The sequence below is a fragment of the Carya illinoinensis genome, chromosome 2, assembly GCF_018687715.1.
Source record: "Carya illinoinensis cultivar Pawnee chromosome 2, C.illinoinensisPawnee_v1, whole genome shotgun sequence".
NCBI lineage: Eukaryota > Viridiplantae > Streptophyta > Magnoliopsida > Fagales > Juglandaceae > Carya > Carya illinoinensis.
This window is the reverse complement of record NC_056753.1, coordinates 1247118-1266783: the sequence shown is the minus strand read 5'-3', so window position 1 is coordinate 1266783 and position 19666 is coordinate 1247118. Positions and strand designations below refer to the sequence as shown.

Here is a 19666-nt window from a genome sequence, read left to right as displayed (position 1 = left end):
AAAATCATTTATTTGAGTTGGAAGGTGAAAAATATATTTATCCGCATGTATGAGGCATACATCCAAGATGAAGAAGGGAGTTCGCCTTAACGCATGGGTTCCCCACGTGAAGATGCAAGTCCTCCCACAACTCAGTCTACGAATAGACAGGCTGCATTGATGGCCCAATTTAAGCAAGAGTTACAGTCAGAAGATTATTTGGAAAGCAAGTCAGAGGTTGGTAGATATCTAGCTGAAAAATGTGAGGATCAAGGTGAAGGTTTTGACCTACTCAATTGGTGGAAGGTGAATTCAGTTAGATATCACATACTTTCGAAAGTTGCACACGATGTACTTGCGATACCGGTATCTACTGTGGCCTCTGAATCTACATTCAGCACTGCGGGTCTTGTACTTGACCATTTCCAAAATAGTTTAAATCCGATGATGGTTGAGGCTCTCATATGTGCACAAAATTGGTTCTATTCTTCCTCTACTCCAATAAGCCTTAGGACTTTAATGGATGAAGTGGAGGAATTTGAGAAGCATATAGATATGGGTATGTAATCATGTTACTTTTGATTTATTTTGTGGTATATTTTGTTTTATCTTCTATATTAAATTAACTTTATTTAATTTGTTTTATTTTCAATTTTTTTGGATTGAAGGAGAACTTGTTGGGTAATTTGCTGATTCAGCAGAAAGATCAAATTCAATGGCTACCAGCTCTTAACCCAATGTTGATGTAAGACCAAAAAGGTGAGACCGTGAGAAAATAGAATGATTGTTTTGTGCTCAAGTCAAATTTGTTTTTTTTTTTTTTTTGTCCAGTTTTACTTCTTTCTTCATTACAATTTCTGTTTGTAAAATTTGATGATGATCCATGCAGCCTCATGTCTCCATCATCTGTTTGTAAATCTGGGCTCTCTGTTTTCCAAAGTAGTAGCTAGATTATTAATGTTAAAGAATACTATTGTGGCTAAACTAATGATGAATCTGCCTACACACTATTGGAATTCTATTTGATGTTTTTTACATGAGTTTGGTTCTATTTGATGTTGGTTCAAACTTGGTCCTTGTCTTTATTTTGTATTTTCTGCATGTTCAAGGCTATATAATGGGTTATGTAAACATTGTTGATTAATTTGTTATGGCTGTGATTTTTTTACTTTTTTTATCTACATATCTGTGATCTCAACCTTGATGGAGAAATTGATTATGAGGGACTTGTGGCACTTATCCAGTAGCTGATAGTCAGGGACTGATTCTCACTTTGCCTAATTGTATAATTTGTATTTTGTATTAATGTAATTATGTTAATGCTTTATGCTACTGTTGGTCTTTTTTTTTTTACGTAATTTATGCTACTGTTAGTCTGTTTAGTGCACTGTGTATCAATGCTTTAGATGTAAATTATTAAATATGACTTCTAGTCTTTGATAGTTCTTTTTTTTAAGACCTTTTAATTTTCAGTTTTTAAATACGCTTGGGAATGGATTTTTATTTTTCTTTCTTTTAGAAGGTAGATTTGAATAATTTGATGTATGTAAGATACAGGAAAGTAGATTTTAGTTGTATTTTTCTCTTTTAAAAAAAAAAAAAAAAAAAAAAAGACCTTTCTTTCTTTTTTAAGATAATGCAAGTTGCAAATTGCAATTAAGTTGGTAGTTTGCTATATGATAAATATTAAATGGTATATAATATGATTGATTGATGATTGATCCCCTTGTTTAAATTGTTTGGATGTATATAGAAATTTTTTATTTTTTTAACAGTAAAATATTTTATTCAAATTTATTGTATATAGATAATTTGTTTTTATGGTTATTTTTATTTATCTTTCTATGTTTTTTTTTTTTGTATTTTTTGCTTCAAACTAGATAAATTGTTAGTGGATTCTAACTGTTGGGCCGAAATAACTGTTATAAAAATATTCATTTGGAAGTCGGTCGGACCGATTGGACCGACCGGACCGAACCGAATGGGACTGGATCGCACCAGTCTTTATAAGTTTTGGTCCGGTCCAAGGTGGGGAGACCCAAGATCGAATACATCCGGTCCGGTCCATTAAACCCTCCGAGACCGGACCGGACCGGACTGAACTCCCCCTAGTTATGGAGACGAGGCATTTGGCTATCGTTTCTGGGATGATCAGAGTCGGAAGATCATAAGAAGTAGAAATGTGATTTTCAATGAGAAAAATACGTATAAGGATAAGTCTAGTACAGCTTCTATAGTAGCCCCTCAAGAGTCTAAGTTTGTAAGATTGGATGACCTACCAGATGTCACAGTGTAGTATAGAGATGTGAGTGACAGGGAGAGTGGGTCCAGTGCACCCATTCCTATTATTCCGCAGGCAATTTCAGAACCGTCCACTCCTACAGTTGCAGTTCGCAAGTCAGTTAGGACTATACGTCCTCCACAGCGTTTCTCACCTACTTTGAATTACATTTTGTTGACAGATGGTAGAGAACCGCAGAGTTACGAAAAAACCTTGCAAGATGAAAATTCTAGCAAGTGGAAGCTAGCCATGAAAGATGAGATGGATTCCCTGTTAGGGAATCAGACATGGGAGTTGACAGAACTTTCATCAGGGAAGAATGCATTACACAACAAGTGAGTGTACCGGGTGAAAACTGAGGATGATGGCAGTAAGAGATACAAGGCCAGACTTGTTGTAAAAGGCTTTCAGCAGAAGCAGGGTATTGGTTACTCTGAGATCTTTTCTCCTGTGGTGAAGATCACAACCATCAGGATGGTACTGGCTATGGTTGCTACTAAAGATTTATTTCTTGAGCAGTTAGATGTGAAGACAGCTTTTCTTCATGGAGATCTTGAAGAAGACATCTACATGCACCAGCTTGAAGGGTTTGTGGTACAGGGAAAGGAATGTTCAGTTTGCAAACTGAGGAAGAGCTTGTATGACCTGAAGCAAGCTCCTAGACAGTGGTACAAGAAATTTGATAACTTCATGCATAGTGTAGGGTACATTAGATGTCGAGCAGATCACTGTTGCTATGTCAGACACTTTGACAATTCTTATATTATTCTGCTGTTGTATGTGGATGACATGCTTATTGCAGGGGCTAGTATTGATGAGATAAATAATCTGAAGAAGCAGATGTCAGAGCACTTTGCAATGAAAGATTTGGGAGTTGCAAAGCAAATCCTTGGCATGAGAATTGTCAGAGATAGAGTTAGAGGTACGTTGAGACTCTCACATGCTGAGTATGTGAAAAAGGTATTCAACAGATTCAATATGGACAAGGCCAAACCAGTTGGCACACCCTTAGACAGTCACTTTAGATTCAGCAAGAATCAGTCACCTGAGTCAAAATAGGAACAAGATTACATGAGTAAGGTTTCTTATGCCTCAGCTATTGGTTCACTTATGTATGCTATGGTTTGCACAAGACCGGATATTGCCCATGCAGTGAGAGTTGTTAGTAGATACATGAGTAACCTAGGAAAGCAACATTGGGAAGCAGTGAAATGGATTTTGAGGTACCTAAAGGGCTCCTTAGAAACTTTTTTGTGTTTCTCTAGGGAGAGCTTGGAGGTGTAGGGCTATATTGATACTAATCTAGCTGGAGATATTGATAGCAGAAAGAGTACCAAGGGCTTTGTTTATACACTTGGTGGTACTGTAGTGTAATGAGGTTATAATCTACAGAAAATAGTTTCTTTGTCTACTACAGAAGCTGAGTATATTGCAATGTCAAAAGCTGCAAAGGAGATGATATGGCTATAGGACTTCTTGGAGGAATTTGATAAAAAGAATCAGAAAGGCACTCTCTACAGTGATAGTCAGAGTGTCATATTCCTTGCCAAGAATCCAGCATTTCATTACAGGACCAAGCACATTCAGATCAGGTATCACTTCATACGATCATTGTTAGATGAAGGACATTTGTTTCTTGAGAAGATTTGTGGAAGCAAGAACCCTGCTGATATGTTGACAAAGAGTGTTACACTTGAGAAACTAAAGTTGTGCGCAACTTTAGTTGGTCTTCTAGCATGAAGACAGGGGCAATGAGTTGCATAGGTGGAGGATATCATGTTTGAGGAAGACGGCGATACAGCGAGTGTACTAGTCTCCAAGCGGGAGAATTGTTGAGTACTATAGAGTCTAGTCCACACCACTCGAGCGAAAGCATTGGCCGCTCGAGCAAAGTTAGGCAGAGTTGAACGCTCGATGTCAGTTCGACAGTGAGCTCGAGCGGATGCGGGAAGGAAGTTCGCTCAACGCACGCTTGACACGCCGCTCGAGCGAACATGCATTTTACACAGCTATAGGGTTTTTTCCGCCGTTTGACAATATATATATGATTATTATATCATATGGTCGTACTGTAGAAACACTATGAACGTACAGTGATTGATCCATCATTGTAGTGTGATATTCCTCAATAATAAAATCCTCTGCAGCTCTCGTGGATGTAGGCAATTTGCCGAACCACGTAAATCTTGTGTTGTATGTTATTGTTTTTCTCGTTCCATATTCTTTTTCAATTTATTGTCATCGTTTTTCTCAACACAAGTTGCGGATGTACTATAGTTGAAAGTTTTGAAGTATTTGTTGATGAAATCCTTAGTCTCTTTCACAAGATCAATAGTTAAGAAAGACAATAATCCGGATAGACTAGTATCGGATGGGCAAATATGCAGCGGTGAAACAGTTAACCCACGCCTTTGAAGTGGCGCATAAGGACCATGCACCAGTGGAATAGAGGTGGGGTCAGGTCGATCTGAAGGATCGGAGGGTGGGGAATCTGCTGGTCCGACACGTGTAGCCGATAGAGCTATCAGAAAGGCGCATGTTGACTGTTCATGGATGGAGTGCTGCAGATCTGAGAAAATTCGAATCTGGGGAAAAATACTATCATAGAAACATATACACAAAAAGGTAATAGAAAGGAAGAGGAAAAGGAAAAAGAAATTGAGAGGAAGGTGGAGCCAAGACTCACCCATTCCTTTCCAGCAACGACACTCAGTTTTCTTTCTAAAGAGAAGGTAGAGTTTCTCTGTCTAAAATTTATATCAACTATGTGTTTGATATGTAAAAAGTGAACTTGTGAGTAGATTTTTTCATACCAATCAAACAAAGATTATTGTCTTCATCCATGGAGACAGCATGCGTCTCTTCTCCGCGCCAGGGTTGAGCACGTTTCATCAGTTATGTGTTTGATATGTAAAAAGTGCACTTGTGAGTAGGTTTTTTCATACCTATCAAACAAATATTTTTGTCTTCACTCATGTCTTCTCCGCGGCAGGTTTGAGCACCCTTTTTTTTCTTTCTAATTTATTTATTTTTATTTTTATTTTTTTATATAGAACATACTACTTTGATTAATAACTATCATTATAATTTTGACCTAAAACATACATTAAAAGCCCAGCCAACGTTTGGGAGTTTACTTTGCACATCTTGAACTTTTGAAGAAGTTAAAAACAGCCGGAATTAAATAAAAAGGTAAGCAAAAAGGCCCATGATAATAATTTTGCAATCCAAATATTTTCTATAATTAGGAGAAGAATTTTGCTATCTATTTTATCTTTATTTTATTCTCATTTTAGTGTATTAATATAACTCGTGTAATCGATTCATAGATCTATATTTATTATTAAATAATAAATTTTAGGTTGATGAATAAAGATATTACGTAAATACAGCATAATAAAAGTAAAATGTCACATAATTAACAAATAAATCATTTAGTACCATGAAATATAAAAATAAAACATTTAGTGTATGTTTGAAATTGCGGCTGATAATATAGCTTTAACTTATGGGCATATAGTTGTAAAGCTTAAATAATAACATATGTTACATATTTACTATTTGATAATTATATGTCTAAAGTACTTTTAAATATATTACATTTGTTTAAAAATAATATAAAAAAATATTTTTTGAAGTAGAATTGACATAAAAGATCATTTCAAAATTTTAGTGTCATATAAGATCAAATGACAAAGTTATCATTATCTAAAAGTTATATAAATATATTTTTAAAGATACCATTTAGTTTATTTGAGATTAAAAAATAATTTAATATATAATACATAAATAATATAATTTTATAATTAAAGATTTTTTCAAATTCCTAACACAATCCCAATTAAGATTTATACAACTTTTACTGTATTTAATATATTGTTGAATATAAATTATAAAAGAAGGTAGGGATAAAAAATAAATAAATAAAAAATCATAGTCCACGAACAAAGGGGTCCAGACTCTATCAGCAGGGAACATATTTACATTATTTATGAGTTTTATTATATACAAGTATAATCGTACACTAATTTTTATATCAATATTAATTTATTCATACTTAAAATTTAAATTAATATTATTTTTAATAAAATTTACTTTTTAACTAATCACATTATATTGATATACAAATTAATATATAATTATATTTGTAACTATATTTTTTCTTATTTAATATGGATTTCGATACGTGAATGCTAATAAAATAATAATAAATTATTTATAAATAATAATACAATCGTTATTTATCAAAGACTGCCTACGTAGCAAACACAGCCTTAATCAGTGGTTGAGTCATGAGTGGTGGGTACCTTTACAGGCTACGGCTGTTCCCACGTAAGGTTTACTGATCTGAAAGTACGATTCTCCGTGAAAGCAAATCTTCCTTTTTAACATGCTAAATTACTGTTACTGTTAGTTGGGAGAAAGATGCATTATTAAATAAGGTTGTCTTGTTTGAAATTTTATAAGAACAGTAAAATGCTACAGATTTCGGATGATGTTCCTTCCTCTTCGGCTTTCTCTGTTAAACTTTCAAATTGGCACAAAAAAAAGTTAAAGATAGTTGTTATTCACGCACTCCTATGTCTTTTTGACAATTATTTTTACACCTCTGCATTAAATGGAGAATTTTTTGAAAAATAATAATTTTTTTATAATTATTTTATAATTTATTCTGTAATTAAACTAAACTTAAATAAAAATAAATTAATTTTTTAAATAACTATATAATTATAATTATATTTAACATTACTCGTTAATAGAAATTTAGAAATATGACTTTACCGGATAATTCCAGGAAGACGAGAGACAACTTGTGTATAACTAAAATGAAACAGAATAATACATGTACAATAAAGTACGATATAGTTTTAAAGAGTTGTCGAGCAATCTTTTATAATGTACCAAAAAGTACGCTTATGTAATTTAATTGGGGAGAGAGAAAATAGATAAGATTATCTTCTATTATTGAAGTATAGTCATAGATGAGGCGTATCGGTACAATGTTATTATTTATTTATTTCGGAACTAAAAGGCTATATTTGTTGTTCGATTATGTCTCCCACCACGTCGAATGTTGCCGGCAGCCATTAATCTTTTCATGCATGTATTTCATGTATTATATCATAAGCCTCCTACCTTCATTAATTGACGTACCTTTCTTCAACGACAGGACAGGTTACCAACCCAATAAACGATAAACACAAGTGGATTTTTCTTACAGATCAGCTATATATACATATACATTAAGAAATATTATTAAAAAATATATTAATAAATTCAAGTAATTTCTTGAGATTCGTTAAATGTGTTTTATATTAAATATAATTTTATAATAATATATTATATTTAATTAACAGATATATTTTTATATAATATCTATATAATTAAAATATTTTTCATTTTCTTATCATAGGATTGCTTGACGCTAACAAGCTACCTGCCTTATTGATTGTCACCGACACCAACAAAGGGGCAGTCAATTTTTTAAAAAGACACAAAAATGAACTTTGACATTTTGCAACATTAGATCAGTTACGAATGGTGTTGGTATGGACATGACCTTCGAAAAATAAGGTGGTCGACAGCAAAGAAGTAACAAGTACGCTATCTTGGATGACTTTAGTTAAATGTTGGTTATTAAATTAAATTTCAATTTATTTCAATTTATTTTAACTTATTTTATATATTTTAATATAAAAAAATTAAACTTAAATTAACTTAAAAAATAAATACATATTAATAAAATTTATAAAATATTACTATTTATAATTTAACTCAATTTATTTCAACGTACACACGTAATAAAAAGACCACATAGATCACAAGAAATGAAGACAATCTATGTCTCCTTGCCAAAAAAATAGAACCATGGCAACCCCCACACCAAACCAACCAAATGATTTCAAAATTATTACCACCCTCTTTCTCGACGATAAGAATCTTCTCTACACTTGGTCATAATTCACCCTATGACACCAAAATATAGGGAAAAAAAGAGCACGTTGGGGGTAAGTAAACTCCGAATATCTCAAGGCTACTCAAAACAATTACCTTAGAATCGATTGAAAATTCTCTCACACTGTTAAAAATGTCTTTTTCAGTATAGAAAAGTTGTCAAGATTCACAACATAGTCTTTGACTCTTTTCATCATTCGGAATGTAAGTAGCGAGACGGGTCATATCCAATAATGTTAGTTGAACCTCACTAGATGGATCAAATTGTCCACATGTATTCGTTAAATCTCGATAGGAATATTTATCTCAAAATTTCTAATACATTCATAATCACCCATTTAAGTTACAAAATCACACCTATGCCTTGTTTGAATACTAAAAAATTTTCATAATATTTATAAATAATAATAAAATAATTTGAAAATTAAGTGATGCTATTATGCTGCCAAGCTTTTATCTTTGGGTGTGTCCACTAGTGCAATCAACCTTTTTTTCAAACATTTTTAGCATTTAAAAAAAAAAGATAATGCTTTATCCATAGAGAGAGGTCATTGATGCATTTTTTTTTTTTTATTAAGTAATTAAGAAAGTATTTTTAAATGATGTTCTGAATTTTTTAAAAAATATATATTTAAAGATATAAAACAATATATGAAAGAAAAACAAAAAGTAAAGATTTTGCCTACTCGGTGGCCTTTATCTGTGGAAGTAGCATGTCCCCAAAAAAAATACACAATTACTGGCGGTTATAGAGGGAAATCTATGAAAACAAACTAGTATTTTGTTTGATAATATCTAATAACATTATGTTTCCAAACAAATTCTTAAATTTAAATTTAAATTATTTAATTTAAGAGAAACTATATTTATAGTTATAAAATATGCAGTTATCGTATATTTCTTATGATAAAAGTGAATAGATATAAGATTTATATAATAAATTAGTTTTTAATAATAAATTCTATTATTATTTTTTTAAAATACAATAATTACACAATTTATTAATGTAACTGTCATGGCTCGTTTGATTCAGAAATGAAATAAAATGATTTTATATGAGAGTTAAAAATTAATTAAAATATTATATTTTTTCTTATTATTTTAAAATTTTAAAAAATTAAATTATTTATTATATAGAAATTAAAAAAAATTATAATAATAAAATTAAAAAAATCTAAATCTAAACTATCTCATCTCATCTTATTATTATAATCTTTATATAAAATATAATAAATAATTTAATATTTTTAATTTTTAAAATAAAATTAATATTTAAAAATTATATTATAATAATATTTTATTTAATTTTTAATAAAAAATCATTTATCTCATGACCCAACGACACGCTTAACCAGAAAACTGAATAATTGAAGAGATTAGGAAGCTGGGCAGAAAGTCCCTCGGCATGAGAACGTGTGCGTATCGCTTGACCGTTCCGTACCGGTTACCGAGAAGGATTTTTCCATTAGGAGAGGAGGTTTTTAATTTTGTTTGGGTGTAATGAGAGAGGAATGGGGGCAGGTGTCGGTCCAAATGAGGCCGTTAAAGACGGTGGTGGTGATATCAGCAGGTTGACAGGCTGTTTGGACATACAGAAAACTTGTAATTATTCCATCGCCCTCCTATTTTGCGACCGATCTTGTCGTTTTCCTCCACCTCATCACTTTTTGTTTTGTATTTAATTTTTTTAAAAAGAAGAGAAGAAATCCCACGCACGACACGAAAATGCAATACAGCCTGGCACTTCAGCAGCTCGGTCAAACCCTTGACAGTCCAAATCTAATTCCTTACCCAACTGTTATCATCGTTATCTCGTTAGCATTGATTCATATAACATACTTTATCCTATGATAACAACATTTAACTGCTTTTTATTGATCCCATTATGTAAAATCTAAAATTTAAATCAGGCAAAAATTTAGATTTTAACAATTCGTTTATTTATACATACGAGAGGAAATAAAAATTAAAAATTAAATAAAATATTTTAAAATATAATTTTTATTTTAATATTTAAAAAATTTGAATTATTTATTATATTTTAAATAAAAATTTTAAAATTATAATAATTAGATGAGATGATATGAAATAAAATAATTTATAAAAATAAACTTTCTTATAATATTTTCAATGAGGTGATATGTGAAATAATTAAATTTAAATCATTGTTCTCTATCTTATCTAATTTGAAAATCTAATATGGAACAAACAGTTTCAATATATTCTATTATTCACAAGATACTTAAGGTTAGTTTAAATTTATAGACAAGATGAGATATTTTAGATAAAAGATTAAAATTGAATAAAATATTATTAAAATATTAATTTTTGATATTATTATTAAATTTAAAAAAATTAATTAATTTATTATATTTTATATAAAAATTTAAAAAAATTGTAATAATGAGATAAAATGAAATGAAATGAACATTTTCAAAATCTAAACAGAGATTTGATTTAATTTACGATTTAATTATTAAATATATATATATATATATAAGACTATGATATAAATAAGAGGAAAAGAGGCTCGAATTTTATTTTATTTTCTTTTAAATAAAGGAAAAACAGGAACAAAATATAAAAGAAACCAAAACAAAAAGGAGGGGGAGCAGGGGGCACTTATGTGTAAATCAGTGCAAAATCGAACGTGACGCGTGTTCGTTAGCCAGCTGTATCGCAGAGCTCATCACAACCGCTTCCCTGCTATAAGCGGTGCTGAATGCCCTTGCATTTCAACGCCATTTTGGTCGCTCCCACAATCTTTACCTGCTCAACCGGTCACCCTTCTCCTTCCTCACTGGTATATATACATACGCTCACTCCCAGGTCGTTCCCATCCTTCTCTTTCCCTCTGATGTCTTTCAAGAAAATCAAATTACCAGAGAGCACGGACCATGGCCGTTAGTAAAAGCGAAATGGATCGGATCAAGGGTCCATGGAGCGCCGAGGAAGACGAGGCTCTACAAAGGCTGGTCCAGAAGCACGGCCCCAGGAACTGGTCGCTCATAAGCAAGTCCATTCCCGGCCGTTCAGGGAAGTCTTGCCGGCTCAGGTGGTGTAACCAGCTTTCCCCCCAGGTCGAGCACAGACCATTCACGCCAGAGGAGGACGATACCATTGTTCGTGCCCACGCCCGGTTCGGGAACAAGTGGGCCACCATCGCCCGACTACTCTACGGTCGGACCGACAACGCCATCAAGAACCATTGGAACTCCACTCTAAAGCGCAAGTGCTGCTCCTCGGTGACCGAAGAGAGCGGAGGATACGATGGGAATTTGTCTCACCTGGAACAGCCGTTGAAGAGGTCGGTCAGTGCGGGTTCGGGCATGCCCTTGCCCACCGGTCTTTACGGGAACCCGAGCAGTCCGTCCGGATCCGATGTAAGCGATTATTCCAGTGTGCTCGTTTTGCCCTCTGCTCATGTATACCGACCCGTGGCTAGGACCGGCGGCGTCTTGCCTCCCGTGGAGACTTCGTCGTCGACTGCTGTTATTGACCCTCCAACATCGTTGTCTCTTTCCCTTCCGGGCGCCTCCGATTCGTGCGGCGAGGTTTCGAACAGGGCTTCTAACGAGCCATCGTCTCAAGCACCACAAGCAACGACGATACCATTATTTCCGGCACCAGAGATGAATCCGACTCCGGTGGCTGAGATGAGCCGGGAAGAGGATCGGAGCATTGGGTTGGTGCCATTGAGCGCGGAGCTAATGGGGGTGATACAAGACATGATAAGGAAGGAGGTGAGGAACTACGTGTTGGAGCAGAGTGCTGGAATGTGTGTGGGTGTGAGGGATGAGGATGTGTTTAGGAACCTGGCAATGAAGAGAATCGGGATCAGCAGGATCGAGTAGTATTAGTTGTTAAGATAGTTGGATATAATCATGGGGAAAGAAAACCGGGTCTTCGTTTTCATCTCCTTTCTCTCGTTGGTGTCTTGGAAATAAATTTGGGCAATGTATAGAGACGGGTAGAAATATGTTTCGGGGAGAGAGTTTGGAGATGAATCCAAGCAGCAAGAGTTTTGGAAAGACTGGAACTTTGATGCCTTGTTCAGTAGTAGGTTTAGGAAACTAAAAAGACATGCAACTGGAAAAAAAGAACAAAGAACAAAATATAGATAAGTTATTTATTTTCCTAATTTTGATCGTTGGCATCAGTTCATCAGTTTTCGTATTCGTTTTGTCTCTATTTTTTGAATTTTAAATTTGAATCTGAACAATGCCATTAGAAAACTGGAGCAAGACACTTGAGCTGAGTCTCTGTTTAAGATTGGTCTGGGCAAAAGAATGGGTGCATCTCATTTTCCATAAAAAATAAAAAAGAACACCGCCACCAAAGGCACGCATTTTAACGCAAGTGGCAAGAAAATATTTGATTATTTCGAAGACATTAATATATTAACAAGCACTTTCTCCGAATTACCTGATGCCTAATGGGGGCTGATGAGAATGGCTGGCAGCTTGGACGCTGCTGTGATGCTCACCAAAATAACCCACCCATCTTTTAAGTTTCGGTTTCTTGGATTGTGCTCCTTCACTTTATTGCACAATCCAGCTCGGTGCCGACTCCCCTCGACGTCCACCCTTTGCCTGCATCAAGTTAAAAAAGAACTTGGTGGGGAAGAAAAAGAGACTACCATAGATGTCATAAATACAGGCGGACTTACCAAGTGGCATGGCATCATAAACATCAAGATCTAGTATATGATCACCGCCAGCATTAGATTACATAGATGTCATAAATAGTAAATACCCGTCGAAAACTAAGGTTCTGGCATCATTCAAAAAATCAAAGAAATCAGAGAATTGTAAGCCGTGAGGAACATCAATATTTGAGTGTAACTTTCAGGCCTTAATTATTTATTTTTGGCTCGAAAATCACAACTCCTAACCATTTATATGCACTACAGTACCTACAAACAACATTTAAAATCCAAAATCACAATATAGCTAATGCTAATGTCTTCCTACATATTATTACCACAGCACGAATCTCGTAGGACACTATTAGACTTTACACTCTGGTTGATAAGATCTGAAATATGATGAAATACTTAAATACCACATTAAAAAAAGGCGCATGACAAGAAATAAACGCTACAGAAGTAAAAATTAAAAACTTAAAAAACAAAACAGAACAAAAGAACTCATCTTTCTAGACTTCTCATAATTACTAACGCAAACCGTTGACGATGTGATAGAAAAGAAGCAAATCATTAATGGCTCCGATCACATATTTTGTTTATATTAAAGGGAAATGATAGGAATCCGCTCAACCTCTCTCTTTTTCTTTTTTTTTTTTTCTTTTTTATTTTTTTATTATTTTTTATAGAAAAATTAAGAAATTCTGTTTATTTATATTGTAAATTTTATTCATTTTTTTAAAATATTTAAAAATGTTAAAAAAATATTTAAAAGTGTTTTTTTATTTTTTATATTATTTTTTAACACTTTTAAATATTTTAAAAAAATAATATAATTTATAATATAATTAAATATAATTTTCTTCGTCTTCATATAATAAAAATTCAAAATTTTTTTTTTTTTTTTAAAAAGAAAAGATCCAGCGAGATAAGTGAACGGGCGGATCCCTAACATTGTCCAATATTAAATTAGCTACCTACCAACAAGAAGTAACCCTCCTCCTGAGAAGTTCCCCTAAAAACTGATGCAAAGGCTGCAAAAGCCACCAGAGCCATTAACACTCTTTCCACCAATAATATCAGTGAAAAGATCAAGTGACGCAGAGACCTGACAAACAAGATGCATGCCATTTGATCACAACACTACCAAAATAATCTGGTGAAAATCCCCTACAACCAGAAATAAACAAAAAGGTTTGATGGACAACCAACAACGAGAAAATCAGAAAGTAATAATTATAAGAGTTTTATTATATATAAATAAAATTATCTATTAATTTAAATATTAACACTGATTCATTTATATTTAAAATTTAAATTAATATTATTTTTAATAAAATTTACTTTTTGATTAATTATAATAAATTGATATACATATTAATACATAATTATGCTTGCAACTAAATTTCTCCTAATTATAATAAGTTATTGATGGTTAAAAGATACCTAAAGGCTACAATACCAACTACCGAGTGATTGCAGTATATTGCTAGATGTATCATTTTTTTCATCTCACTTTCTCGCGTCAATTTGGCCCCTTCAAGAAAATTTATTAAAAACTAGTAATGGCCCTTTCCCTCCCAAGTCCCACACCATCACTGCTTATGCGTATTTTGTGGTCATCCACCAGAGTCTCGTGTGATGTGATACTTGTGAGAAAGAGAAACGGTTTTTTTTTTTGGCCGGGGGATGCGGTTGGAGCAAGGGAACCTCCTATATTAAAGTCAATTCTGCGAAAAATAGAAAGGTATTTTTTTTAAGGGGGTGGCTAGAGCAAGGAACCTCCGATGTTAAAGTCAATTCTTTTATGGAGAAAAAAAACCTTCAAAGCCTAGTAGTCCAACGAGAGGCAACCTTACTCGTTAAGTATCATCCTTTTCGAGATGCTATTCCACTTCCCACTAGTTCCCATTCCTCGTTAAGCCCTTCCATCATGATCGTCACCTTTTTTTACCATGGCGGCAGGACGCGACGTTTAATGCGGCTACCTGCAACAAGTTCCAGGATCAGATCTCGGGGGAAGCCGCTCTGAGATGCATTTAATGCATCCGATTCCCTTGGGAGGACTAGATGCCATGATGTCCCAATCTCATTAATGCCCCAAGATGGGGGACATCGGGGTAGATTGCTGATTGAGGCCCTCTGCAATAGATCCTGTTTGGATCCCCTTTCCTACACCATTCTAACTCATTCTTCTCGCGACTTGCAACTGTTGCTTCGCATTGTCCCATCACACCTCCCATTAGGGTTCCTCAACCATCGCCTCCCACCCTATTAACTCTTACCTCCGATTCCCATTACGAGATCCACTTGACTTCTACATGTCATCCCTCCATATATCGCTCTCGTCCATTGTCCTGCTATTCGCACCAGCCCTCCTTCCAATATTCCTTCCATGGCTTCAAAAAACTCCTCCTGCAACAAGCCGCTCTCCTATGACAGGTCTGCTTGGGCTTCAACCTTAGGCCTCGCCGTCTTGGATGCCCTTCGAGAAATGTAGTCAATCCCAGAGTCCGTGACCTTGCAGCTTCATGAGGCTGGGCACGTTGCTGTTGATTCACTAGGCAACTTCGAGAAGGTGACTCTACACTTCGCTTGGAGGACCTTTATGGTGTGCTACGTGGTATGGACTGTGGTTCTAGAACCCCTAGGGGAAGAATACCCAGATCTGACCATGTAGGATTTCTTGTTCACTCACATGGTCTGGACACTGGGGGGAACGTGTGCAACTTCAAGGCTAGGACAAATTCAAGCTTGTCCATCTTGAGCCGCGTTACTCCAATGTCAAGTGATGGTAGAGTAAGTTCTTCGTGTCGAGAGACAGATGAGAATTCCCTCCCAGGAAGGTTGCCACCTGCGAGTTCTCAATCCCGTCTGATTGGGGGGCCGTTCCCGATGACAAAAGGATCGAGTTCGATTTGCTTGACTGGTAGAGGGACTACATCTAGTTGGCGTACGCCTAGGTTTGGGAACATGAGGAGGAGGTGTGTTCTAACTCCCTTATGCCTCTAACAAATGCAGCTCGGATCTTAGTCACACCCAATTGGTCACATGTAAGGGATCAAGAGTTTATAAGGGGGTTCCCTACCTCAAGAGCGCCTAAACTTCCTCTAGAATAAACCTTTCCTAAAGTTGCGAAGAAGTCCCACACTAAGGAAGGGACCGCGTCTGCAGATTCGGCGAGGACTGAGGACGGGTATAGCCTTTCCGACGCATCCTCCTTAGAACGTGCCTTATGTATCCTCCTCAGAACGCGTCCTCCTCAGAATGTGCTGTAGGTCGCCTTCCTTGAAATACTGGGGGAGCCTGAGTGTTCAAGGGCCACTGGTCATGGATAATAGCCCCAAAACACTTAGGGGCCGGTACTAGATGGCAAACCCTAATGTACTTTTTATGAATCTGGACCTAGCCCAGTTTATGTTGACCTAGGTGAATTGCATCCCCTTTGACTCCCTCAGACATCACCTGATTCCTGATGTCTTCACGACCCCGCCGCCTCCCCAGTGACTACCTGGGTGTCCCTACACTCTACCTTTGTACACACTTTCTTTTGGTGTCAGGGCCCTTGCTCCGAATGTCTTGTAATTACAGATTTGAGGTTAATGAATGAGATTTTCAAACATCCTCCTATTAAAGTTTGGCGTTGAGACTCTTCCTTGGTGACTTGGTCCTTATTTGATTGCCTTTATATGACAAGAAAGAAAGGAACGAGGGAGTGGGACACTTGGGAGAGGTGTTCCCCCCTTTGGTCGCCTAAGCGTGAGTTCGAAGCATCGACCTCTTGAGTTAGGCGGGATCTGGTATCGAACACTCTAGTTAGCAAGGGGGAAATGTGACACTTGGGAGAGGTTGTTGAACCCAAAGTTTCAAGTTTTATATAATTATATATCTACACAAAGATTTTAGTGATAACAAATGAATTCAAAGAATAAATGAGTCTCAAGTTCAAGTTGTTTACACAATAGAGTCAAACACATCAAGGAAACAAGAATGAGCAAGAAGGGAACAAGTTCACATTAAAGTCATAGAGTAATGTTGTAAATATCTTAAAAATTCAAAATTAGGATTAAAGCTCAAAATTAATATTTTATCATAAAGCATTAAAATACATTTTCCACATGTGCATGAATATTTTGAAAATTAAATTTGAAAATTTTGAAAGATGATTGATGGACATCTTTCACGTGTGCATAACATGATTAAAAGTTTGAACTTTGAAATATTAAAGATGATTGATTGTCATCTTTCACATGTGTATGTTTTATTTGAATATTTTCAAAAGTGATTGATGCTTTTTTTGACTTATGCAAAAGGTAGATGTTTTTGTTTGAAAATTTTGAAAAGTAAAGTGTGCTCCTTTTGTCATATGCAAAAAGTAAAAAGATTAGGTTTGAATTTTTTGAAAAGTAAAGTGTGCTCCTTTTCTCATGTGCAAAAAGTGAAAAGATTAGGTTTGAATTTTTTGAAAAGTAAAGTGTGCTCTTTTTGTCATATGCCAAAAGTAAAAGATTATGTTTGAACTTTTTGAAAAATGAATGATGTTGTCTTTGACAATTGAAAAAGAAGAACCTTTTATTTGATTTTTTTGAAAAAGTGAATGATGTTGTCTTTGACATGTGAATCTTTTTAAATTTGAATATGAAGTCTCATATGTCTATAAATAGATCATTGGAGAGTTTCACATTTACAACATCAAGAACATACAACATTCATTCAAAGTTTTTATTCTCTCTTCTCTAAGCATTGAGCCTTAATTCTTATTCATTTTGAGAGAGATATAATTTGCGCTGTATTGTTCTTATTTCACTCATTGAGAAATATTTTCTGATAACCTGCCCATAATCAGTTCTTGTATCAGTAAAAGAGTGTATCACCCTTGTGCGTGTAGAAAGTGTTCTACACAGAAAATAGTTGAATCACCACGTGTAACGTGATTGCAAGTATAGAGGGTGTTCTACACGAATCCTTTGTAGTGGTGTCGTTCAAATGTGTAATAGGTTTCTATCTCGACCTGAACGAGATTGAATAGTGAATTTGAGGATCCTCAATGGGTAGTTTGAGGTAAGGACGTAGGCAGTAGGGCCGAACCTCGTTAGGCAGTGGGGCCGAACCTCGTTAACATACTGAGTTTGCTTCTCTCTTACCCTTACTCTTTATATTTATTGTTGTTTCGTATTTTGTTTATATTTTGTATTATATATTTGATTTATAATTGTTATCTTTTTAAATACAATTCAATTCACCCCCCTCTTATGTTAGTCATCTGGGTAACAATTGGTATTAGAGCTAAAAGCTCTTTTATAAGATTAACTATCTTTTGAGTTATGATCTTATGGCTAACATTGCAGTTTTATTAGGTGAAGGTCAATCTAGCAGTCGACATCAACTCTTTTGTGGAGACAATTACTCATTCTGGAAAGTTAGAATGAAAATATTCCTTCAGACTCAAGGTCGAGAAATCTGAAAATGTATTGTAAATGGAAAAAGAGTTTGTTAATAAAAATATTGAAACATTTTGTGATGAAAATGGTTTTGTGCATAATTTTTCTGTTCCTCGAACTCCTCAACAAAATGGGATAGTAGAGAGGAAAAATAGATCTCTTCAAGAGATGACAAGAACAATGCTCAATGAGAACAACTTGCCTAGTTATTTTTGGGTCGAAGCAATAAGTACTGCATGTTATATTATAAATAGAGTTATACTAAGGTCTAAATTAGATAAAACCCCCTATGAGCTTTGGAATGAAAAAAAGCCCAACATAGGTTACTTTCATGTATTTGGATGCAAATATTTTATTTTAAATGACAGGAATAATTTAGGCAAGTTTGATGCAAAATCTGATAAATGTATCTTTCTTGGGTATTCTACTAATAGTAAAGCTTATAGAGTATTCAATAAAAAGACTTTGACTATACAAGAATCTATGCATGTAGTATTTGATGAATCTAATTCTCTACTCTCCAAGAAATCTATTGATGAATAAACAGGAGGTATAAATAACACGAAAAATCTCAATCTCAATAAAGAGAACACAATCGAGGAAGTTCAACATGGAAATATCATCAAAATTTAATACAAAATGCAACCAAATATTGGAAATTTGTAAAAGATTATCTAGTGGAACAAATTTTGGGAGAACCTTCACGAGGTGTAAATACTCAATCATCTCTTAGAAATATTTGTAATCATACTACTTTTCTATCTCAGATTGAATCCAAAAATATTGATGAAGTACTTTTTGATGAATCTTGGATTCTAACTATGCAAAAAGAGTTGAATCAATTTGAAAGAAATGATGTTTGGACACTTGTTCCTAGACCCAAAAATCATACTATTATTGGAACAAAATGAGTTTTTAGAAACAAGAAAGATGAGTCCAGAATCATTACTAAAAATAAGGCTTGACTTGTAGCCCAAGGTTTCAATCAAGAAGAAGGAATCGATTATGATGAGACATATGCACCAGTCGCAAAATTAGAAACTATTCGAATGCTACTTGCATATGCTTGTTATAAAAATTTCAAAATTTTTCAAATGGATGTTAAAAGTGGTTTCTTAAGTGGTTTTATAAATGAAGAGGTATATATTGAGCAACGTCTAGGTCTTGAAAATCATATTTCCCCAAATCATATTTTCAAACTCATTCACAAAAACGTTATATGGACTTAAATAAGCTCCTAGAGCTTGGTACGAGAGACTCAGTGGTTTCTTGATTGAAAAAAGATTTTTCAAGATGAAAAAAGTTTTTCAAGAGGAAAAATTGACACAACTCTTTTTATTAAACACGAAAATGATGATATTCTTT

At 34.4% G+C, this 19666-nt stretch overlaps 1 protein-coding gene across 1 annotated transcript; it reads left to right on the top strand.

Annotated features, from left to right (window-relative positions):
- Positions 1-11044: 11044 nt before the first annotated feature.
- On the top strand, positions 11045-12356 carry LOC122296169 (transcription factor MYB44-like). The gene has a single exon (XM_043105636.1). It carries the CDS (start codon positions 11113-11115, stop codon positions 12067-12069), a length of 957 nt encoding a protein of 318 aa, XP_042961570.1. The 5' UTR covers positions 11045-11112; the 3' UTR covers positions 12070-12356.
- Positions 12357-19666: the final 7310 nt, after the last annotated feature.

Bases quoted from the DNA above. Each gene is read 5' to 3' on its own strand.
- LOC122296169 (XM_043105636.1), top strand. From the start codon at position 11,113: ATGGCCGTTAGTAAAAGCGAAATGGATCGGATCAAGGGTCCATGGAGC.